Source organism: Pinus tabuliformis, chromosome 8 (genome assembly GCF_031772625.1).
Source record: "Pinus tabuliformis cultivar Carrire ecotype Pingquan chromosome 8, CPIR1, whole genome shotgun sequence".
NCBI classification, from domain to species: Eukaryota; Viridiplantae; Streptophyta; class Pinopsida; order Pinales; family Pinaceae; genus Pinus; species Pinus tabuliformis.
In genome coordinates this window covers 1,338,487,208-1,338,510,823 of record NC_142294.1, presented here as the reverse complement: position 1 = coordinate 1,338,510,823, position 23,616 = coordinate 1,338,487,208, and the positions used below count along the sequence as shown (strand labels likewise).

Below are 23,616 nucleotides of genomic sequence, written 5' to 3'. Positions count from 1 at the left end.
ATGGACCAGCAGCAACACGGATGCAGAGGGAGCTACCATAAGGATGCAACAGTGGCAGTGTCGGGGCCATGGGTAGCAGTACATGATGCAGCAGTGCAGAGGATGTTGGGCAGGGAAGCCTACCATCAGCACAGGGACCGATGCTGGATGATCAGGGAGATACTCAGTGGAGTATTACTAGAGCACAGTCCTCGCTAAGAGGGAGTGTTGATTTGGGGTAGCATCGGATATGCTCTAGCCATGAAAATTGGTGGAGAGGCTGAAGCACATGAGATCTCCAAGACCCAGAAATGGTTTGGGCAGATTCTAACTGATTTGGGAGATATTAAAATAATTAATATTTTTAATGGAGTTCCTAAGTCTAAACTTAGGAAAAATAAAATATTAATGGGTATTAATATAAAACTGGGTTAGAAGGGTCCAAAAGTCATGGATCAAGTCAAATCTAATCTTAGTCATTTATTAGAGATTTAATATCGATCGTTAATGGACCAACAAGAAAAGTATAAGAGGAGGCTTGAGGGTTAGTTAGAGAACACACCAAATTAATCAGTTAGTTCGATTTTTCTAGGGCGAGGTTCGCTGAGAAAATTGAACAAGTGATTTGAGTTGCAGCTAAGGGGCAATGAATACATAGCAGAGAGGCAAAGTTGGTACCAGATACGCAGCACAGATCCCAGAGAGGTTGACGCAGAGGCATCCAAGAGCTGCACAGATCCCAAAGAGGTTGACGCAGAGGCAGCTAGAGGCTACGCAAAGGCATCCAAGTGTTGCGCAAAGCCAAAGAGGCCAGCATGTGAGACGCAAAGGGTCTAGGGGCTGACGCAGAGGTTCTAGAAGTTAACGCAGAGGCTAGCAGGACTAGAGGCAACGCTGGGAGGATTTCGTGGGACAGACTAGGAGCTGGTGAGCCAGATAGGGTGACGCAGTCCCTATCAAAGTGACGCAGTGCAGCGAAAGCTGCAATTGTTGCTATGGGATTGTTCATCCGGTGATTTATCAGCTAGAATATTTGTCTCCGAGTGAGAGGTACTACTGTCGAGGGCATTCTCTGTTGGGTGAGCCATTTCTGGCACCCTAGTTGTATTTTGAAAACTGCATAATAATAAAACCCTCTGAATAGTTGCATCAGTTTTCCCGCATTGGGTTTTTCCAGGGACATTAGTCCAAAAATAACGGTGTCACTTGTGTGCTTGTTTACTTTTAGTTGATGATCTGTAGATGTTGATACTGTACTTGTATTTATTTTTAGTATTTACATGGTAAATAACTTGTTAAGTAATTGAACAAGTAGGAAGAAATAAATCAGATAGTATAGGAAGAATTCTTAATGGATTAAACTTAGAAATTCCAACACAAGGATGTGAGGAAGCCAGGAAGAAATGTTGATGCTCCCAGTTCCAACAAAGGCAAGGAGAAGAGTCAAGACAACAATGGAAGAAATCCTATTCCAAGGAGACTTGCAGATGGTGTCAAGAATACAAAAGGTAATGAATATCATCAAATAATCCCAAGGCAAAAAGACTTCAGAATTACATCAAGGAAATATTCATCTCCCAAGTATCAAAGTGTATTTCTTGGTTATTGCTATTCTTGTACAAACTTTGGGCGGATTGAAAAAGATTGTAGGGCATATCACAAAGACAAATATAATGGTCCCAGTAAATCTCCAAGAAGTAATTTTATAAGAAGAAGTCATGATTTCTTATTCATGAACAAGATGGAGTGCTTCAATTGCCATAACATTGGACATATGGCACATGATTGTAACTTGACTTGGGTCCCTCAACAAGCTAAAACTATGTCAACCAAGCCAGAGAAGAAAGTTACACAAGTATGGAGAAGGAAGCAAATTGGATCCAGAAGTCTCTTGATCACTCCAGCCAACAATACATGTTGTTGATTTGATGAAGTCATCCTTGATATTCCAAATATTTGATGGTGAGACTCTGCCAAAAAGGAGACCATGCATACAGTTAGGGGGAGTTTGTGATTCTTGAGCATTCTTGGAGAAGCTATCCATAAATGGGCCCTATGAAATCCTTGATGAGTCATACATGGACAATCATCCTTTGATAGATCTTCTCTCGGGAGCAACTCCATTGAAGAATATGATCCCTTTCTCATCCGGTGGACTATTGTTGAGGATCTCTTCTTTTTTATCACTAAGCAAGTAATCTTTCTTGAGGTAGAGGAGTTTATGCAGATAGGGGGAGTTGGTTCATCCATGAAGAAATGCAACTTGGACCATATTGCCAGATGAAAGAGCACCATGACAAGGGGAGTAACATACCTATGAAGAACTACTATTGATGAAGAAAATATGATGAAAAGAAGCAGCTTGACAAGGGGAGTACTTGGGCACCCCATTTTCCATTGATGTCAAAGGGGGAGAGAATGTTGGAAGGGCAAGAATATTGCCATCAATGACAAAGAGGAATATTGTTAATCAAGGTTGTCATTGATGTCAATATGGCATTGGTCGACATGGAAAATATTCTTGAGATGCCTGGTTCCAGATGATGATGTCATGACTCTTGTTTGAGAAGAATGCCATCAATTAATATGTCGAGCCGCTAATGAAAAAGTCTTGAGAAGTACCAAGTGCCAAATTCCAATCGCGTGCCTTATTTGATGATCTAGACCTTAACCCTTGATGACATATGGACGACTACACTTGATGAATGACCACACTTGATGATGGCACTTGATGAGGTCTTGATAACATGGTTGGAAGACTAGATGATGACGTTGAAGATCTCATTTGATGGTTGGAAGACTACCTTGGAACTTTTCTAACGATGTTGCCTATGAGTCCCTATGTCACAAAGTTCGTCGAACTTTAACCTTGAGGTTCGAATTTTGGCGAACCTTAAAAAAATTTTGAGGTTCGGCGAACCTCATAGCCATTGACCAAGTCCAGAGATCAAAATTCATAACTTCATGTCACAACTCAAGCTTGTAATTTATCCTTGCAGTTTCCATGTCCGTGATAGCATTTTTGATGTTTAGTGATGTTGATTTCTTACTATTTTATCCTATAATTCATTATATATATATATATATATATAGACAAACCTAACAGCAAACCTCATCAAAACATTCAAACTCAAACCGAACCTAACCATTGTAAAACCCAAACTCGAACCTGGACCATGTGAGATTACCTATGACATATCACTGCACCATTATATGATGACATAGGATGATACACTCATTGATGGATACTATCATGATGACATGGATGTCCTACATGATCTTATGATGATGAAGAAGCCAAACAATGGAGAAGCCATACTGTCCCAAACATTCCTCATGTTGTCCCAAACTTTTTATGCATAAAATTTAAGGACAGTCACAAAGAAAAATTATTTTTGCCACCTTAGAGGCATCTTTTCTCAATGGGACCTAGACCATCTTAAAGAGGATTTTTTCTCTTTCTAATGAGCCCTTACTTACCCCGAAACTCCCAGTGGTTGCTGAGAAAATGAATTTTTAAGTTGAGAAATATATATTTTAATGCAAGCCGACATGAGCCGACTCATGCAACTTGGCCTCTCATTCAAGTGACGTGTCTCCTCACCTTAACACAAAACTAGTATAAATATAAGTTTGTCTCCTCATTCTAGCCATCAGATTTCGGTGATCTTTTCTGAGATTGAGCACAGAATTCAGACAAGAATTACAGGAGAAAATAAGAGGCCAAGGAGGACATTGAAGTTTACTATTTGGGCAACTTTTTAAGGAAGTCGTGGTCGAAGTTGTCGTAGTTGCGGTGGTCGAAGTTGTCGTAGTTGTCGTGGTCGAAATTGCCGTAGTTGTCGTGGTCGAAATTGCCGTGGTCACAATTGACGTAGTTGAAGCTGTTGTAGTTGTTGTGGTTGAAGCTGTCGTGGTCGAAGTTGTCGTAGTTGTCGTGGTCGAACTTGTAGCAGTTGCTGCAGTTGAAGCTGTCGTGGTTGAGCCTATCATGTTCGAAGTTGGCATAGTTGTCGTGGTCGAAGTTGTCATAGTTGTCGTGGTCGAAGTGTTGATTTATTGGGATTGGACAAATAGAGCTTGTTGAAGTCTTGTTAATTTTTGGTATGTTCTATGCTTAGAGCAATTTACTTCAATTTTTCATATAGCCCAATGACAATATTCAGATTAGCAATCACATCAGCATGATAGTAAAGTGAAAATAGAACATAAACATAAACAACAGAAGACAAGCCAAGACTAGAGGACACAAGATCTAGCACCAACCAAGGACAAACCCCAATGTGGGGAAACCCTTGATCAAATCTTCTTATATTCTTCAATAGTTCAGCAGAGAGAGATAGTACAAATACATTTGAAGTCAATACTTGACTTGCCAAAATAGGAGATCAAACATCAGAGATCTTCACCATGAAGATGACATAATGAGGATGGAATATATGCAACAGATGATAGGCCTAGAACAGCACAACCAATTACCCAACATACTGAAGTTTTTCTTCCATAAGACTCTCCTTCCTTTGTTGTTTCACTGATCATATCAAGGCTGCTAATCTAGCACCTTTCATATGCTGCAAGGACTGGCGCATTTTATGGCAGACCTAGTCACTGGTTAGGGCACAAGCTCTGAGTGCCACATCACCCTAAACACATCCAACAATTCACCTATTGACTGCGGCTAGCCTTCATACAGTCCCTCCAACTACACGTTGTCTTATAGGGTTGTTATCCTTCTAAACGCAACACTTAAAGGCCTCCAACTGTTGGCTATGGCCTGCCGCCTAGCGTAGCAGTGCACTGTAACTTTGCTTCCTTCAAACAGTGACCCAAAAAGCCCTTAAACAACAGGAATTAACATGCTGTCACAGGGATTCCTTCACGCTAATATATGGCTCCTTTATGCTGCGGCTAGGGCTCTTTAGGGCTTCCTTTGTAGCGTATTGAACTCCCTTAGACAGTTGATCAAACTACAGCTAGATACTCCTTTCTCTACAGCTAGATATCTTTATTGACAGTGTATTAGGTGACTCTTCTAGACAGCAGATTAGGGCTCTCGAGGTTGAGAATAGGAGCCTCTCAAGAGAGCGGATCAAGGCCTCCTTTAGCTGCGTTTGAGGGTCTCTTGTTACAGCGGATTAAGGTCCCTTCTTGAACTGCGGCTAGGGCACTTAGGACTACGTATGAGGGTTTCTTCTTCAGTTGTGTATAGGCCTCCTTCACTATGACTAGATCTCCATCTTTGGACAGCGGTTAGGCTTCCTCCTTGAGCTGCGAATATGACTCCTTGATAGTGTATAAAGGCTTCTTTGAGCTACATATAGATCTCCTCTTACCCGCAAAAAGACCTCCTCATAAGATTGCGGCTAGGGCTCTTTAGATCTGCGTCTAAGGCTCTCTTAGAAGACCCTTTCTTCACTGCATCTAGGGCTTCTCCCTCTTGATCCCTCCAGCCACCAAACCCAAACAAGTGGAGAGAGATCTTAGGAGAAGTGTGTGTGCAAAATGACTTGAAGACCCCTTCTATTTATGATGAAACGTTGAAGATAAGTTGGGGTAATTTTCTTGCTAGCCGACCTTGACGAATTGTCACATAACACAAATAAATTCATATCTCCACGAATACATGTCGGAATCAAATAATCTTTAGATCAATCCTACACCTCTCAACGAGAGGAATCCAAGAAAAATATCAACTACCATAAATAAGAAGACCCACATGGAGTTTGGCCCTAGTTGCTAATTTTAACAAGTCTTCTCTTGAGAACAGAATAGGGCAGAGTTGAACAGCATACTAAAGATTTGTGGAGATCATTGAAGACCATGATATATTGAAGCCATCATGAGGTGACTTTGAAGAAGTTTTGTTTGGGTAACATGAAGAGCAGTGGTGACACCTTCATGTGAAGAACAACGCTGTCATTGATGACGAGACGTGGAGACTAAAGTGAAGGGATAGTTGAAGATTGACAGGGCTCGTTGATGAAGACATTGGGAGCCGTGAAGTATAACCAAATATATCTTGACAAGGTAAAGCTAAGGGTTGGAGCCTCGAAAAGATAAGGTTGGTGCCTTGGAAGATAGGGTTGGAGCCCTAGAGGAATGCAGTCCTCAAAAAACCAGGTCAGAGCCTGAACCAGATATAGGGTTGGAGCCCTTGAGGTTGGTGCCTCAAAATTGACAAGGTTGGAACCTTGGAAGTCCAATTCGGTGCTTGGCATATTACAAGTTGGAGCTTGGGAGATTGAAGATCAGTGTCTTCATCTAGGGTTGGAGCCCTACATATATTGTACTTGATTTATTGTAAAGAAGAAATTAATAAAAGCATTTATTCTTATTGTTCATTTTGTGTTCTAAATATAAGTGATCTAACTGGTAAAAATAACAATTGAAAAGAAATACTGATTCACTCCCCCCCCCCCTCTCAGTGTTTCCAACAGAGTAAACGTAACCAGCTCTCTGCTCTTGAAGTTGGCCGAGTTCCCTGTGAATTTGAGTTGAGTTCTCATGTGAAGAGAGGGACGTGAAGCCACATCATCATTCTGGACGAGTTCTGCTATTGAAGGAGCCAAATTGCCTTGATTAGGAGGCCAAAACCATTGACAGGGCAGTTGTTGGGCATGTATACTAGCAGTGGGCAAGTTCTGGGCATGAAAGAGAATCTCCTGGCCAGTATAGGGGCCATGGACCTTCTCCACTTGTTGGGCATATTATTGAGCGTGGATACAGTGGGAGAAAACTCTGTCTCTGAGGTCGAGTTAAGCACCAGAATGTGTGTGAACTGTGAAGAATATCTGCGCATTAGAGTAGAGCCCTACGATTTTTCCTTGCTGGTTATACATGTATTCAGAGCATATCTGGAAGTTGTAACAATGAATGATTTACACAGTGCTGTTGGGAATATCTACCTGGAAGGTACACTGCTGAAATCTTAATTAGTAGCTGGTCAATATGCTGTAGAATGCCTTGCTGATCTACATATCAGGATTCAGGTTCCTCTACTTTTGTGCCAATGCTGTTTAAAATTGAATTAATATATGGCTGTGTGTTGTATGTACCTTGTAGCAGCAATACTTGTATTTCTGGGTAAACTACAAATCAGTTTATAACCATCTGAAGTGTTATCATGCTGAATGGGACTCACTACATATGTGTTTTTGCAATGAAATTAAGAAAAATATACCTGCAGCAGTGTCCATATAAACTGCTTGACAAAACCTTTCACTGAGAAAACTCAATAAAAGAAGAGCAGGGGTGTTTTGGGGAAATTTCCAAGAGGGAATTTTACAAAGGCTCATATAAATAGAGCCTCCCCACTCATTTCTCTTTTCATCGTCACAAACATGTAATTCAGCATCTCCAAAAGAGAGTGTGGACTTGTCTCTTTTTTGCTAATTGGGCATAATGTGATCTCTTTTGGATGCGACTTGCCATTAGAAGAGACTTTTGCTTGGAGACATTATTCTGGGATTGAAAGAAGTACTATTGTGGAAGATTCTTGATTGGAAAGATTGAAGAGATTCTGTTGAACTGAATATTTCTCTATTGAAAAAGGTGGTTGGGTTTTTCCCCATGTGAGTTTTGCCAAGGTAAAATAAGGTGTTCTTGTGTGGCTGTCTCTTTGTGATCTTACTGGCACATTGTTTTTATTGTTGAAGTTCTCTGTGTAATTGATTTATGATGATCAACAAATGTAAGATTAATCTAAGAAATAATCACAAGAATCAATTATCAGTTTGGAGAACTCTTTAAAAATCAACATTCCTCACAAGGACAAAGACCCTCTTCCTGACACAGGTTTAATTCCTACAGCATCTTGATCAATCAACTCGATCTAGTGAATGGCCTTGTTTTTGTGTTGATTGTTTTCAGCTTTAGATGTAATGGCACAATGAGACTCTTTAATTTCTATGATCTAACATGGTCAACTTTGGTTAAATAGGTTACATGCCTTGCCAAACTAGCTTGTCGTCACTATTGTACGACCCTTTTTTGTAAAATGCATGTATAGGGTCCTTACTTTAATAGAAATATGAAGCATTTTTACCAAAAGTTATTACAACCCCAAAGAAATCAAAACTCAGAAAATATTCACATGAAACAACATCTATAAAAGAAACTTACAGTTTCTAATACAAGATTAGAGGGAGAAAACCATAAAAGTAATTTCTATCTTAGGGTAAGTCACCTCTAGAGGTGATGAATCACAAAAACGTCTTGCTGCCAATGCTCACAAGTCTTCATAAATGGAATGTCATGGTTTTATCCATAGTTACCAAATTCGAATTCGAATTAGATACGATACGGAAATAATTCGACTCAATAAAATTTAATACGGGAAAAATTCGATAGTATACATGTTACAAATACTTAAACTTATTAATTTTTTTAATAAAAGTTATCTATTTAAAACTGAAATTTCTTATTTTATAATTTTTTCTAATATAGAAGTTACAGTTTTTTATTATTTTTACATAAGAATCACTGATTTACAACCAATTTTCTATTTTATAATTTTTGCTATCTTTTTGAAACTAAAATTTATCATTTTATAATTTTATCCAATATAGAAGTTACAATTTTTTATTATTTTTATATAGAAATTACTGTTTTGCAAAGAATTTTCTATTTTATAACTTTTGTTAATTGAAAAGTTATTACTCTATATTTTTTGATATTATGATTTATTATTTTATAATTTTTTTTAATATAGAAATTACTATTTTTTTATTATTTTTTTCAAATTTGGAAAACAGCAAGTTTTCAATATAGTATTCCTTTTCTTTAATTAAATTTTCCCTATCACAGACTCCCTAAAAATACCATACTAGTTTTCCAGCGTGATTGGATTTCAAAGTCAAGCCTCGGGTTACCCGCCTTACACACCACCAATGGCATTGCTCAGCTCTCCATCATTTCTAACTGCGGCCTTTCCAGCGAACGAGCACCTCGGCGGCGAGATATTTTGGCAATATGCCCAATGGAGAACTGAAGAGCTCTGGGAACAGGCTTCTTACCATCAGCTGATTTCCCTCCTCCTGCCATTGCTCAAGCGATGGAAAAATACTTCATGCACTGTACCGAATTCGATTTGGCCGAATTTTTAATCGTATCGAACTGAATCAGCGAATTTGCGAATTTTTTTTGCCAATACGCCCGAATTTGGTAACTATGGTTTTATCGATGCAAAAACATGGATATTCCCTAATTTTGAACTCTCAACATTAGTTTCAAACTTAAAATAATTAATTTTGAGCAACCTGGATAAATGATAAAAGGATGAATTTCATCACATAGAAAATATTATCATTTATCGTCAATCCAAGAAAATATTTAGGAAATAAGATTCATTAGCACAAAAGATGTCCAGGAAAAGTAGATTGAAATAAATTGGCAGAACAAGAATAACAGCCATCGATTCTCTACCTGTAATGCTTATTAATTCTTAGAAGAACCACGTGGATAAACTAAACTTGGCGGAGCTTTGGAGGCAACTTATCTTCAGTAAGATATTTTGTACTAAATACATAATTATTCTTGCTCTGATGGAATCCTGCCACCTTTGACTTGGTCTTACTAGTTGTAAAATATTGATATTTTTAAAAACAAAATCTCCATTTTTCCTCTTCAAGAAAACAAAGAAAACCCACTATAGAACCTTATAAAAAGAAGCTAAAGATGTTCAGAAAACAAAGAAAACCCAGTATAGAACCTTTTGAGTAAGCTGAAAAGACAACAATACCTGCTCAGTAATACAAAAGAGTAATCTTCAAGGCCAATTTCACAGAGGCGCCACTGTACACAAGTTATTAATAAAGGCTCAAATTCTAAACTGATAAAATATAACCAACGGATAACTTATAATTCATCTACACATAAAGATTGCAATTATCATAAAATAGATGCACGTCGTTACCTTTTGACGGGTAGCAATAGCAGTGTCAGGAGCATCATTCCTCAGACCACTTTCAAGGCCTTTCACAAGCATTGCTCTCAGCCCTGTTAGGGAATGCAAAGTCCCGATCAACTGTTCCATGACCCTATCAGAAGGAATATTGCTGTACTTTTCCAGCTCGTCCATTCTCTGTCGGTGCATAAAAGAAAAAGAAAGTTAAAATAGATGTAAGTCAAAGGAGTTTGACAGTAACCTGAGCAACATATTACAGCCAAGAAATTATCAGATACTAATTCTGATTGGGATGAACAAACAGATTCTAAGAGCATTGCCACCAGAGGTCAGAGAGTTACATCGTACCAAAAAAAGCAGTAGTGAGGAGATCACATCCTAAAATGCTAAAAAGGAAAGCTGATGCACCCAAATGCCAAGAGAAAGAGACTCAACATCACAACCAAAAACAGTCCTTGTGGCACACAGTTGCTCACTACTGGCTTTCTTTGGAAGCATCAATATAAAGTTACCTTTCAAGTGGATTCTTCCCTATTTAGCTTGAACACAACTTTCAATGAGCAACATGGCGAAAAATGCATCTTCAGCTAGCATTCAGCCTGAGCTTGTGCTACCTCATCATCATCAGATAAAATATCTTTCAAATAAGCTCAGAAATATAGGATTGCTTTGAAATGTAAAGACCATATGAATAGAGGCAAAAAGGTATTCTTCAAATGGGCTTGTTGCTGCACAAACTAGCAGGCCTAGTTCGTAGGCTAAAACTAGAGGGCACAAAAACACTACGGGACAAAGGCCCACTGTCACCACAGCCTAAGTCCCCTTCTCCTCTCGGATTTTCACTGGTGGGAGGAGTCCTAGGATTCCTCACTTGTGACAGATGTCTCTATGATAGGCTTGAAGTGAGGCAAGGTGGCTCATTCAATGGAAAGGCTCAATAAAAGAGCAAGCTTTGTGAGAATCTAGTAAGGCTTTCCACAAAAAAAAAAAAAAAAAAACCGCTTGAAATAGATGGCTACTCGAGACCTAGGGTTGAGATATGTAACGAGATAAAGGTGCATCCAAGGTCAAGGTAGACAAGAGAAACAGTTATGAAAGACATACTCTAACAAGTACTAAAGCCCAAGCCTTCAAGGAATCCCTAAGTTGAAGGATTAGCTTCTAGGGCTCCCTCTTGGTGTGCTAGCTAGGGCATCAATTATATTGAAATTTCACTGTCGGAATTCATTCAAAACATGTGAATGCCTAGGGGAGACACTAAGGAAGGAACTTGTCCAAATAGAATTCAAAATTTCCTCCTCCCTAAAATTTCGCACCAAGCCCTAGATGGCCTCCTCCTCCTTAAAGGGGCAAAGAAAAGAGGAGAAAAGAAGGAAAATTTATGGATTAAATCCAAGTTTGACCACCAAGGGACTCGACTAGTGCCTAGACCATTGGGAGTATGGAGTCATGGGTGCTTATAGTAGGCTAAATTGACCTTCAAGGAGGCTAAAAGAGGAAGCCCTAACTACCCCTTTCAACAATTACCTTCATTATCATTAGTTAATGGAGTTTCATGGATAAATTATGACAATTTTCCACTAGGAACATTCATTTCATACCATCAATGAGTAACACATGCAAAACTTCCCAAGATCACAATTTCGCACCATATCAAGTAAATTAGGGCATAAATCTTCACTATGAGAAAGAATTCCATGCATTAGACATTTACATAAAGATATTCAACAAAAAAAAGCACTTACTAGACAATATGAAGTATATCCATCCATCAATAATGCATTTAGAAGCTCCAAAAAGATAGCAATATATCCATACATCAAAGTGCATCCAAAAACATCCAAATCCTCTCCAAAATTGCAGGTATGAATCCTCTAATGAGGTTAGCGAAAATCCCAAGTATGATGGTTTGAGAGAGTCTAGCTCTCTCTTATTTATACATGATCTAAGAGTTCGGAAATAAAAAGTAAAAGCCCCTCCTACGCCTAGAATGTGTAGAAACCCAACCATGGTAACAAGCCTACCATGATAGCTCATAAAATAAATCGAATTAGCCTTCTTAGGTCCACGCTAGGGAGACGTGGAGGCCTAGAAGGGCAACATTGAGGTCTCATGTGCCAAAAATGAGAGTAAGGGCCTCAAAATCAATGGATAAGAGGGGGATGCCCTCCAAATGCTGCAAAACATCCCAAAACCTCAATTTGGGCTTTGTGGACTCGAAATGCATCTCATGGGTCTCCAAATGGATCAAAGTGAAGTCGATGCTCCATTAATGAGGGCTAGATTATGACACATACCCTCCCATGTCTTCCCAGACAACACATAACCTCCTTTGGGCCCTAGATCCACTGCCAAGTGTTGGGTGCAACGTGTAGCCAGTTGGGCAACGTGGTCCAAATGCATCATCATCTCTATATGGCTGGGGCACAAACAAGCAATGTGTGGTGCTGAAGAAGCCCATTGTATGGAAATCAATGCTCTGCAACAGTGGAAGTCCATGGCTCTCAACGTTCGCCCTACAAGTGCCATTACGGCCCTATGGAGAGCTTGGTTCTCGTATAAGGAGGCCAAGTCCAAGATGAAGATGCATTAGAAATCCTGTATAAGATCCAATGTGTCTCCTCACCTTCCAATACAAAAATTCATTAGTGCAGTTGAGTAAATAAGCTTGCTAATCAAAGGCAGAAATGGACATTTCATGGTGGTATACCCTTCCAAATGGGCTTTAGACATGTACGGATGTTACCTTGCTCAACAAGAGAGGCTAATGGACCCTATTAGGTGATTTCAACCTCTAAGGGAATGAGAGGTCCATAGTACATCCAGCAAATGGCAGGTGTCATGTGAAATAATGATGGTATGGAGTGAGGGCAAGAGGGAAGGCACCAAGCCACATGCCATGGTACAAGGGTGGCTATGATGAAGTAGGCCTACACATTGGGTGTATGAATGTAGGAGGGATCAATCGTGGTACATGAGTTACCTTGGCCTTTGTTTTTCCACCCTTCTTCATGTGCCTTTTTCCTTTTATTGATTTTTCTTCATTTACTACTCAAGGCTCCAAGGGATAAAAGCATGGTGTGTATGATGTAGCACTGATTACGCACTTAAGGTACAGCACTTCGTCACCCACCAGGGGTTGCGACAATCATGGGTTCCTTAATGATGTAGTGGGCACTCACAGGGGCCCTAGGAACCAAGGTGATGGCCATAATGATAGGGGGTAGAGCTCATGTTTGGCTTTTGCCCACACACTAAATGTTTATGTCTCGGCCATCTTTTGCATTTTTTGGTACATTTCCTATTGTAAGTGACCAAATTATGCTTTTATCTTTCTTTTCAGCTGCATCAACCTCCTAGGCATCATTCCAAGCCCGACCCAAAGTGTGGACAAAGGGAGGGGGAGGCTAACACCTTGTGGACCCAATGGAAATATGTGGACCCGAATGGGGAAAATGTGAAAATGGCTTGTAATGAGCGAAGGGGAGTGAGATATATGGGGTATAGGGAAGCAAGACCAAGCAACCAAAATTAGGGTTTCCCATGTAGTTCCACTCCTAAATCTAGTAGCCCATAAAGGAGATCCCACGAGACTACAATATAAGATTAACCACCAAGTCAAGGTAAGGGAACAAAAGTACAACCAAAACCCATTCTTTTTGCCGAATCCCCCCACTAATCCATGTCCAAATATGCCCAAGAAAAGCAAGTATAAACAACCAATTACACAATGAAAAGTCATAACTTTGGGGTTGGAAGGTCCACCTTCAAAATACGATCATAACAGATGAGCAAGGGAACACAATGGTTGGCTCAGACGGCGAAGAATGATGGCACATTGAGCTATCAGGTGGCTGCAGGGGTTGTTGGTTGTAGGCTGAAGACAAATCTAGGAGAAAAATTCTCTTATAGGGGTCACCCACTAGTGGTGGTCACAGGGACTTAGTTAAAAGTTGTCTATCCTACAAAGAAATGCTCAAAAGAAGCCATAGGAGTTATCATTTATCGAACATTAGCATGCATCAATATAATAATACAAAAACATATGGATATGCATAACATGTAACAACTTACAAGGCTTCTATATGAGCTTTGTTCATTTCAAATTCTTTGGAAACAATGGGAACCATAAACCTACCTTAATCATTCATTTTCATGGTTGATACAAAAACAAATATGAATTTTATCTCAAACCAACAACCAAAAATGCAAATGAAAGGGAAGTTCTCACAAAGGATCCTCTTGGATACTTTTTTGAGCATTCAACACCTGTCCTTCATTTTCATAGTTGAACCAAAAACAATTATGAAATTTATCTCAAACCAACAACCAAACACGCAAAAAAAATGGAAGTTCTCACCAAGGATCCTCTTGGTTATTTGTTTGAACAATTAGAACTTTTGGAGAACTACTTCTAGAGAAACAGATGATAAATTATTCTCCAACAATTTCAAGCCACGAACAAAGGTTTATTTTAAAGCATAATTGAACAAAAGCTCAGCGATGAGCAAAAAGAATGAATTTATTGAGAAGTTTTTGTGCCCATCAAAACAAATGGATACCTTAATAAGGTAAATAAGATAAGATAATTTTCTTAATGTCCTCGATTGATCACAAGAGTAGGTCAATGGGACTAAAAGATACATTTGGATAAATAAGAATCACTTCCCTCCTTAGATATGTACATTCCACATTTTCATTAATCTCCTTAAGTGACTTTTCACTTCTTTTTTATTTCAAAAAATATATCTATATTTACAGGAAAATATTTACATCAGCAAAATGAAAAGAGCAGAAGAGCATATACAACGGAGCTTATATCTTCTTGCTAAGCACTACTAAAATAGAAATAAATAAAGAGTATGCAGATGCATTAGAGACCCAGAATCTTTAGTGAGTAAAAAAGCTTTGGAGAAAGCTCTGAACATACCTCATCCCGCCATAAATTACAAAAAGCAAGAAGATAACTTAACTCATTATCTAAAACAAATATATAGCATGTGTTCCCAATAGAACACATAACAAAGATACACATTTTTGGATTGCATGTTTCTGTGGAGTGGTTTTTGAGAGTTTGAATTCGGATCATCCACAGTGTTCATCTTTTTCTGTCGACGTTTCGAGTCTAGAGCAAGACTCATCATCAGGACATGATATACAGAGAAGAGGAAAAGGAATTTGCGATAAATATGGTGAAGGGAGACAGCTTGGGAGATTAGCCGACCAATGCTTATTTAATAAATTATTAAATTTTAATTTTGTTTAAGTTTCTAATTGGATATGCTCTAGCTTGTCGGTGTGCATTTGTTAGGTTTTGTAATTTTAATTGTCTATTTTATATGAAGGATTTGAATGTTGAAAAATTAATTATTATATTGTATATTTAATTAGTATAGTTTTTTATTTTGTTTTTAATTTAGATGCTTTGTTGTTTGATTAAATGCATTAGGTTTTATAAATTAGTTGTATTAGGTTAGGTTATATTGATTAATTAACCTAGATATTAATCTATGTATTGTGTAATTTATATTGCATATTTAAGTATTATATTTAAGTATTATGTTAATTAAGAATTATGTTGTATATTTATTTAGAATAGTTTTTATTTTGTTTTTTATTTTAATTCTATGTATTGTGTAGTTATTTTATATTTGTATAGAGTAATTAATATAGTTATATGATATTTCATTATTATATTGCATATTTAAGTATTATATTTAAGCATTATGTTAATTAAGTATTATATTTAAGTATTATGTTAATTAAGTATTATATTTAATTATTATGGTTTTATTTAAGTATTTAAGTATTATATTTAAGTATTAGGTTAGGTTATATTTGATTAATTAACCTAGATATTAATCTATGTATTGTGTAATTAAGTGTTATATTGGATATTTAAGTATTATATTTAAGTATTATGTTAATTAAGAATTATGTTGTATATTTACTTAGGATAGTTTTTATTTTGTTTTTTATTTTAGCAGCTCATTGTTTATATGTTTTGTTTGATTAGCTTAGGTTCTAATGTTCAATAAACCTAGATGTATATTAATCTATGCATTTGTAATTATTTTAGATTTGTATTAATTAGCTTAGTTATATGTTGTTTTAATTGATTTAGTTTTCTATTGTTATTATAATTGCTATTAATAAAGTTTTATATTGAATAATTTGCATAAATCTATGTTGCTTTAATTATAATAGTTTTATTTTGGATGTTTATTGTTAGATTAACTCTGATTAATGCACTAGGTTTATAAATTTGTTTTATTAGTTTGGATTCTAATGTACAATTAACAGTTAATACATTAGGTTTTGCATTGTTTTAATTAATCTAGACTATGTAGCTTAACTGACCTAGATATAAATTGATTTATTATTTAATTAGATTTCAAATATGATGTGATTCAAGATAAACCTTGGTGGCTACAGGACATCAATTCTAACGGAAGCACGATTAACAAGGAGGAGAGAGGGGCAAGTTTAAGATACGGAAATATGAGAGGGGGAAGGGGACTACAGAGGGTGGGGGGAATAACTTTTTTTAAGCAGAGAGTTCCAGTTTTTGCTAATGTCCCAGCCTCCATCCCTATTAAGGTTAATAGGATGTTTTATGATTTCAATAGCTTCACGAATTTTCCTCTTGAAATGGTGTTCTTCCCTAGCAACGACTTTGGTTTCTTCGAGGCATATGTGATGGTTGGTTTTACCTACATGCTCAGCTAAGGCAGAAGAGCGAGTTCTTTCCCTGCGGATGTCCGCGCTATGTTCTTTGAGTCTTATCCTTACAGACCTGCCGGTTTCTCCTATATATTGTTTACCACATGAGCATTTTATGACATAAACACCTTTCCCCTGAAGCTGATCCTGGCTGTCTTTAACAGATTTCATATTTTGTTTGATCGTTGACAGGGGTTTGAACGAAGTTTTGATGTCTTTATTCCTGAGAATTTTGGCTATCTTGTCTGTGACACCTTGAATGTATGGAAGGTAGGCATTAGAAGTTACAGGGTTTATTGTTTTATTTTTATTGCTTCTTGTCTTTGCCTTATTAATAGCTTTGAGGATGCTTCTACTATTGTATCCTAGGTTGGCGAAAGTTCTTTTCAGGTATGTAATTTCTTCATCGGTATGGTTATCATCTGAAATTCTACAAGCCCTAGTGAAGAGGGTCTGTAGAACCCCCATCTTTTGAGCTGGGTGGTGATGAGAGTGAGCATGGAGGTAGTTGTCGGTGTGAGCTTTCTTTCTGAACACTTTATGACCAATGGAACCGTCTTTGTTTCTAATGAGAAGGATGTCGAGGAAAGGAATGCAGTTGTTCTCTTCAACTTCCATTGTAAACTTGATATCTTCAGATATGCTATTGAGATGCTTTAAAAAGTTATTGAGTTCTTTTTCCCCGTGAGGCCAGTTGACACTGGTGTCATCCACAAACCTGACCCAGAACTTGGGTTTTAAGGGGTATGATTCAAGCGCCTTGGTTTCAAATTTTTCCATGAAGAGATTGGCGACGATTGGGGAAAGAGGGGATCCCATAGCAACACCCGAAGTTTGCTCAAAGATTTCACCATGGAAGGAGAAGAAGGTTGAGCGGAGACAAATTTCAGCTAACTTTGCAGTTTGGGGGTCAGCTACTTCTTTGATTACTTGAATAGCTTCATCAAGGGGGATTTTGGTGAAAAGTTGGACTACGTCAAAGCTAACCAGCTTGTCTTCAGGATTTAATTTGGTATTTTTGATGAAATTGACAAATTGATTGGAGTCTTTAATGTAAGAGCTGGTTTTGCCCACTAGAGGGGACAAGATGCCAGCAACATATTTTGCTAGCTCATAAGTAGGAGAGCCTATAGTGTTGACTATAGGTCTTAAGGGTACATCTTTTTTGTGCACTTTAGGGGCTCCATAAATCCGGGGAGTGATTTCACTATCAGGGGTGAGGCGCTTTTTAAGTTTATCATCAAGGTTGGTTTCTTTAATGGCTTTCTTCACTAGTCTAGTAATTTTAGAGATGGGGTTTTCTTCAAGTTTTTTGTAGCTCCCACTGTTATATAAGTGGTCTTTCATCTTGTTTACGTAATCCTCATGATTCATAATGACAGTGGCGCCACCCTTGTCTGCTTTTAGAATGACAATGTCTTTGTTATTTCTTAGACTCCTTATGGCTTTGAGCTGCTCGGGGTTTAGGTTTCTCTTGGGTGGTTTAGCTTTTCTAAGGATGACTGCGCATTCTTGCCTGATTAGCTCTTTGTCTTCATTGCTGAGAGTCTTAATTCCATCCTCTAGGCTGCATATAATTTCTTCATTAGGAATTCTACTGGGGGCTAGGGCGAAATTCAGACCTTTGTTAAGGACCTCGGCTTCTGCCTTTTTTAGCTCATATGAAGAGATATTAACCACTTTTTTGTTTCTGGATTTCTTATCAATGTTTTCCAACCTGCTGTTGGTTTTTGTATTATGGATTTCTGCAAAGTTATTGTTCTTGTTGTGAACAGTTTTCATGAGCTCCGCCGCTGTTGAGGTTGAATCGATGCTCCAGGGGGTTTCGGTGTCCGGGTTGCCTTTATCAAAGAGAGCTAATGTCTGAGGAACGCTCTGAGCAGTCATGTCATTTTCTGTGATTGAGGCTCCGTCAGTTTCGGTTTCGGTGCTGCTCATCTCCGCGAATGATGTTATCAAAGGATTGCGCAGCGCAGTAGGCCTGTTTCCTACTTTAGTTTCAGCTTCCAATTCATGCGGTAAAGCTGTTGCCTGGTTTTCAAATGCGCCTGATGCTTCAGCGTTAGCTTCTTCAGGACCTGCTTCTTTTACGTTGTTGTGAGCAGTGACATGCTGGAAGTTGGATGCGTTTTCATTTTCTAGACTGTTGGTGTTGCTGCGAGACTCAGAACTGCATAATCCGTATCCGTGCTCGCGTTGATCAATGCCAGGTTCCGATTGTCGTTCCAGCTTCTGGAGCTTTTTTATATGATTTAATTCCACTGCCTAGTTTTCAAATGCGTCTGTTGCTTCTTCGATTTCAGTGTTAGCTACTTCAGGACCCGTTTCTTTTACGTTGCTGTGTGCTGTGACATGCTGGGAGCTGGATGCGTTTTCATTTTCTGGACTGCTGGTGTTGCCGCGAGACTCAGAGCCGAATAATCTATATCCGTGCTCACGTTGATCAATGCCAGGTTCCGATTGTCGTTCCAGCTTCTGGAGCTTTTTTATATGTTTTAATTCTGTTGATTGTCTTTCTTTGCTGGCCTTAAGCGCCGCGGAGGAATCTATGATTCTCCAGATTTCAACATCGATTGTGGATGCTAGTTTCAAGTGGGATTTGAAGGCTGCCGTGGATAACTTCCACAAGGAGATTCTGGTTCTGCGAATTTCTAGGCGAATTAGGGATTTACTGAGGCGATCAAATATTTTGTGGTTTCTGCGGGTGTGTAATCTGTGCTTTATGCTGGCAAAGGGGGGAGTAAGGTTAGAATCGCGACACTGCTTGAGGAAGTATAGATCTGATTCCTTTTTCTGTATCTTGATCCTGGTTCTTTCGAGATTACGTATCTCTTTCCAAATATCCCCTCCGTACAGGGCAACAATTTTGGATTGCAGGTTTCTGTGGAGTGGTTTTTGAGAGTTTGAATTCGGATCATCCACAGTGTTCATCTTTTTCTGTCGACGTTTCGAGTCTAGAGCAAGACTCATCATCAGGACATGATATACAGAGAAGAGGAAAAGGAATTTGCGATAAATATGGTGAAGGGAGACAGCTTGGGAGATTAGCCGACCAATGCTTATTTAATAAATTATTAAATTTTAATTTTGTTTAAGTTTCTAATTGGATATGCTCTAGCTTGTCGGTGTGCATTTGTTAGGTTTTGTAATTTTAATTGTCTATTTTATATGAAGGATTTGAATGTTGAAAAATTAATTATTATATTGTATATTTAATTAGTATGGTTTTTTATTTTGTTTTTAATTTAGATGCTTTGTTGTTTGATTAAATGCATTAGGTTTTATAAATTAGTTGTATTAGGTTAGGTTATATTGATTAATTAACCTAGATATTAATCTATGTATTGTGTAATTTATATTGCATATTTAAGTATTATATTTAAGTATTATGTTAATTAAGAATTATGTTGTATATTTATTTAGAATAGTTTTTATTTTGTTTTTTATTTTAATTCTATGTATTGTGTAGTTATTTTATATTTGTATAGAGTAATTAATATAGTTATATGATATTTCATTATTATATTGCATATTTAAGTATTATATTTAAGCATTATGTTAATTAAGTATTATATTTAAGTATTATGTTAATTAAGTATTATATTTAATTATTATGGTTTTATTTAAGTATTTAAGTATTATATTTAAGTATTAGGTTAGGTTATATTTGATTAATTAACCTAGATATTAATCTATGTATTGTGTAATTAAGTGTTATATTGGATATTTAAGTATTATATTTAAGTATTATGTTAATTAAGAATTATGTTGTATATTTACTTAGGATAGTTTTTATTTTGTTTTTTATTTTAGCAGCTCATTGTTTATATGTTTGTTTGATTAGCTTAGGTTCTATTGTTCAATAAACCTAGATGTATATTAATCTATGCATTTGTAATTATTTTAGATTTGTATTAATTAGCTTAGTTATATGTTGTTTTAATTGATTTAGTTTTCTATTGTTATTATAATTGCTATTAATAAAGTTTTATATTGAATAATTTGCATAAATCTATGTTGCTTTAATTATAATAGTTTTATTTTGGATGTTTATTGTTAGATTAACTCTGATTAATGCACTAGGTTTATAAATTTGTTTTATTAGTTTGGATTCTAATGTACAATTAACAGTTAATACATTAGGTTTTGCATTGTTTTAATTAATCTAGACTATGTAGCTTAACTGACCTAGATATAAATTGATTTATTATTTAATTAGATTTCAAATATGATGTGATTCAAGATAAACCTTGGTGGCTACAGGACATCAATTCTAACGGAAGCACGATTAACAAGGAGGAGAGAGGGGCAAGTTTAAGATACGGAAATATGAGAGGGGGAAGGGGACTGCAGAGGGTGGGGGGAATAACTTTTTTTAAGCAGAGAGTTCCAGTTTTTGCTAATGTCCCAGCCTCCATCCCTATTAAGGTTAATAGGATGTTTTATGATTTCAATAGCTTCACGAATTTTCCTCTTGAAATGGTGTTCTTCCCTAGCAACGACTTTGGTTTCTTCGAGGCATATGTGATGGTTGGTTTTACCTACATGCTCAGCTAAGGCAGAAGAGCGAGTTCTTTCCCTGCGGATGTCCGCGCTATGTTCTTTGAGTCTTATCCTTACAGCCCTGCCGGTTTCTCCTATATATTGTTTACCACATGAGCATTTTATGACATAAACACCTTTCCCCTGAAGCTGATCCTGGCTGTCTTTAACAGATTTCATATTTTGTTTAATCGTTGACAGGGGTTTGAATGAAGTTTTGATGTCTTTATTCCTGAGAATTTTGGCTATCTTGTCTGTGACACCTTGAATGTATGGAAGGTAGGCGTTAGAAGTTACAGGGTTTATTGTTTTATTTTTATTGCTTCTTGTCTTTGCCTTATTAATAGCTTTGAGGATGCTTCTACTGTTGTATCCTAGGTTGGCGAAAGTTCTTTTCAGGTATGTAATTTCTTCATCGGTATGGTTATCATCTGAAATTCTACAAGCCCTAGTGAAGAGGGTCTGTAGAACCCCCATCTTTTGAGCTGGGTGGTGATGTGAGTGAGCATGGAGGTAGTTGTCGGTGTGAGCTTTCTTTCTGAACACTTTATGACCTATGGAACCGTCTTTGTTTCTAATGAGAAGGATGTCAAGGAAAGGAATGCAGTTGTTCTCTTCAACTTCCATTGTAAACTTGATGTCTTCAGATATGCTATTGAGATGCTTTAAAAAGTTATTGAGTTCTTTCTCCCCGTGAGGCCAGTTGACACTGGTGTCATCCACAAACCTGACCCAGAACTTGGGTTTTAAGGGGTATGACTCAAGCGCCTTGGTTTCAAATTTTTCCATGAAGAGATTGGCGACGATTGGGGAAAGAGGGGATCCCATAGCAACACCCGAAGTTTGCTCAAAGATTTCACCATGGAAGGAGAAGAAGGTTGAGCGGAGACAAATTTCAGCTAACTTTGCAGTTTGGGGGTCAGCTACTTCTTTGATTACTTGAATAGCTTCATCAAGGGGGATTTTGGTGAAGAGTTGGACTACGTCAAAGCTAACCAGCTTGTCTTCAGGATCTAATTTGGTATTTTTGATGAAATTGACAAATTGATTGGAGTCTTTAATGTAAGAGCTGGTTTTGCCCACTAGAGGGGACAAGATGCCAGCAACATATTTTGCTAGCTCATAAGTAGGAGAGCCTATAGTGTTGACTATAGGTCTTAAGGGTACATCTTTTTTGTGCACTTTAGGGGCTCCATAAATCCGGGGAGTGATTTCACTATCAGGGGTGAGGCGCTTTTTAAGTTTATCATCAAGGTTGGTATTCAGTCCTCCTTTAGGGGTGGTTTCTTTAATGGCAAAGGTAGCCCGGGTAGGTGGTGTCACCTCCTCCTCCTGTTGCTCCTCCTTCTCCTCCTCCTCCCCCTCTACGCCTTCCACTATCTCCTACTCTAACCAATCATTGGCAGACTCCATGAGAGGCCTCTCGGCCTCAACCCTCCATGCAGCAGTGGTGTCAATCCCATCCAATGAGATGGCCTCCATATCAAGTATCCTCTCAAGTTGCCTCACCCACAATTGAAGATTGTAGTAGATGTAGACCATGTCATTAAGTCGTTGGGACTCCAACCTGTACAAAGATCATGACATAATAATTATAAAAAAAATATTGTTTAATGAATTCAAAAAATTAATTGGAAATTTGCAATATTTTAAGTTTTAAGTTTAACCTGTTGCGCTTCTTGTTGTGTATTTTTCAAATACACTCCAGTTGTGCTCACATCCTGAGGAGCTACATGTTTGGCTGAGGATTCGAATGGCAAGCTTTTGCAGATGGGATACCCTGGCACCATGCATCTACAACAAAATTACAAATAAAACTTTAAATAAACATAAGAAAAAAAAACAAATTTGAAAGTTGAAGCAAAGTATGAAGTTATGAACTTGAAGAGACAATGAAATTTGAAACAAACTAAAAAACCTTGGCATTTTAGTCATCCTATGAGTCACAACCATCTCAAAGCCAAATGCACCACCTACCATCCTGTATGTCTCCATTTCTTTGGAGATTTATGTACGTTCTGCTGGAGATCGCACCATCCCCTGAACACAGGTTAAGAATCCATCCATGATCTCAACATCAAATACGAACCCACATGGGTAAGAAAATGTGGAGTTTAGGTAGATCCCTACAGCATGAATGGGACGATGGAGTGTGTTGTTCCATCGTTCATCAATCACTTCCCATTGGAGTTGTTGTTTCTGAAACCACTCATCTCCCTTAATAGGCCCAAATGGATTCTTTGGCCCTATCCATGGCTTCATACAAATAGCTCATTACGGGCTTCTCACCATCAACTAATCAAAGAACCTTTACCAAAGGTTTAGTAACGGTGTACACCTCCTGCACTCCCGCCCAGAAGTCTTCCTGGTATGAAACTAATCTGCATATGGCCTCTCCCTCTGGTTTGCGGCTCATTGTCAAAGCACGCCACTCCTCTGAAAAAATCATTCTCTTCACATCCCACATA

At 37.8% G+C, this 23,616-nt stretch overlaps 1 protein-coding gene across 2 annotated transcripts in view; it reads right to left on the bottom strand.

The window, feature by feature from the left end:
• PWD (chloroplastidic phosphoglucan, water dikinase (ATGWD3)) overlaps positions 1-23,616 on the bottom strand; it is a 327,315-nt gene that overhangs the window by 119,354 nt on the left and 184,345 nt on the right. For both annotated transcript variants that reach the window (XM_089373693.1, XM_089373694.1), the window contains exons 8-9: positions 9,893-10,060; positions 9,719-9,771 (exon numbers count right to left, since the gene is read on the bottom strand). In XM_089373693.1, coding sequence (XP_089229819.1) covers positions 9,719-9,771; positions 9,893-10,060 — 221 coding nt within the window. The remainder of the gene's footprint in view (positions 1-9,718; positions 9,772-9,892; positions 10,061-23,616) is intronic.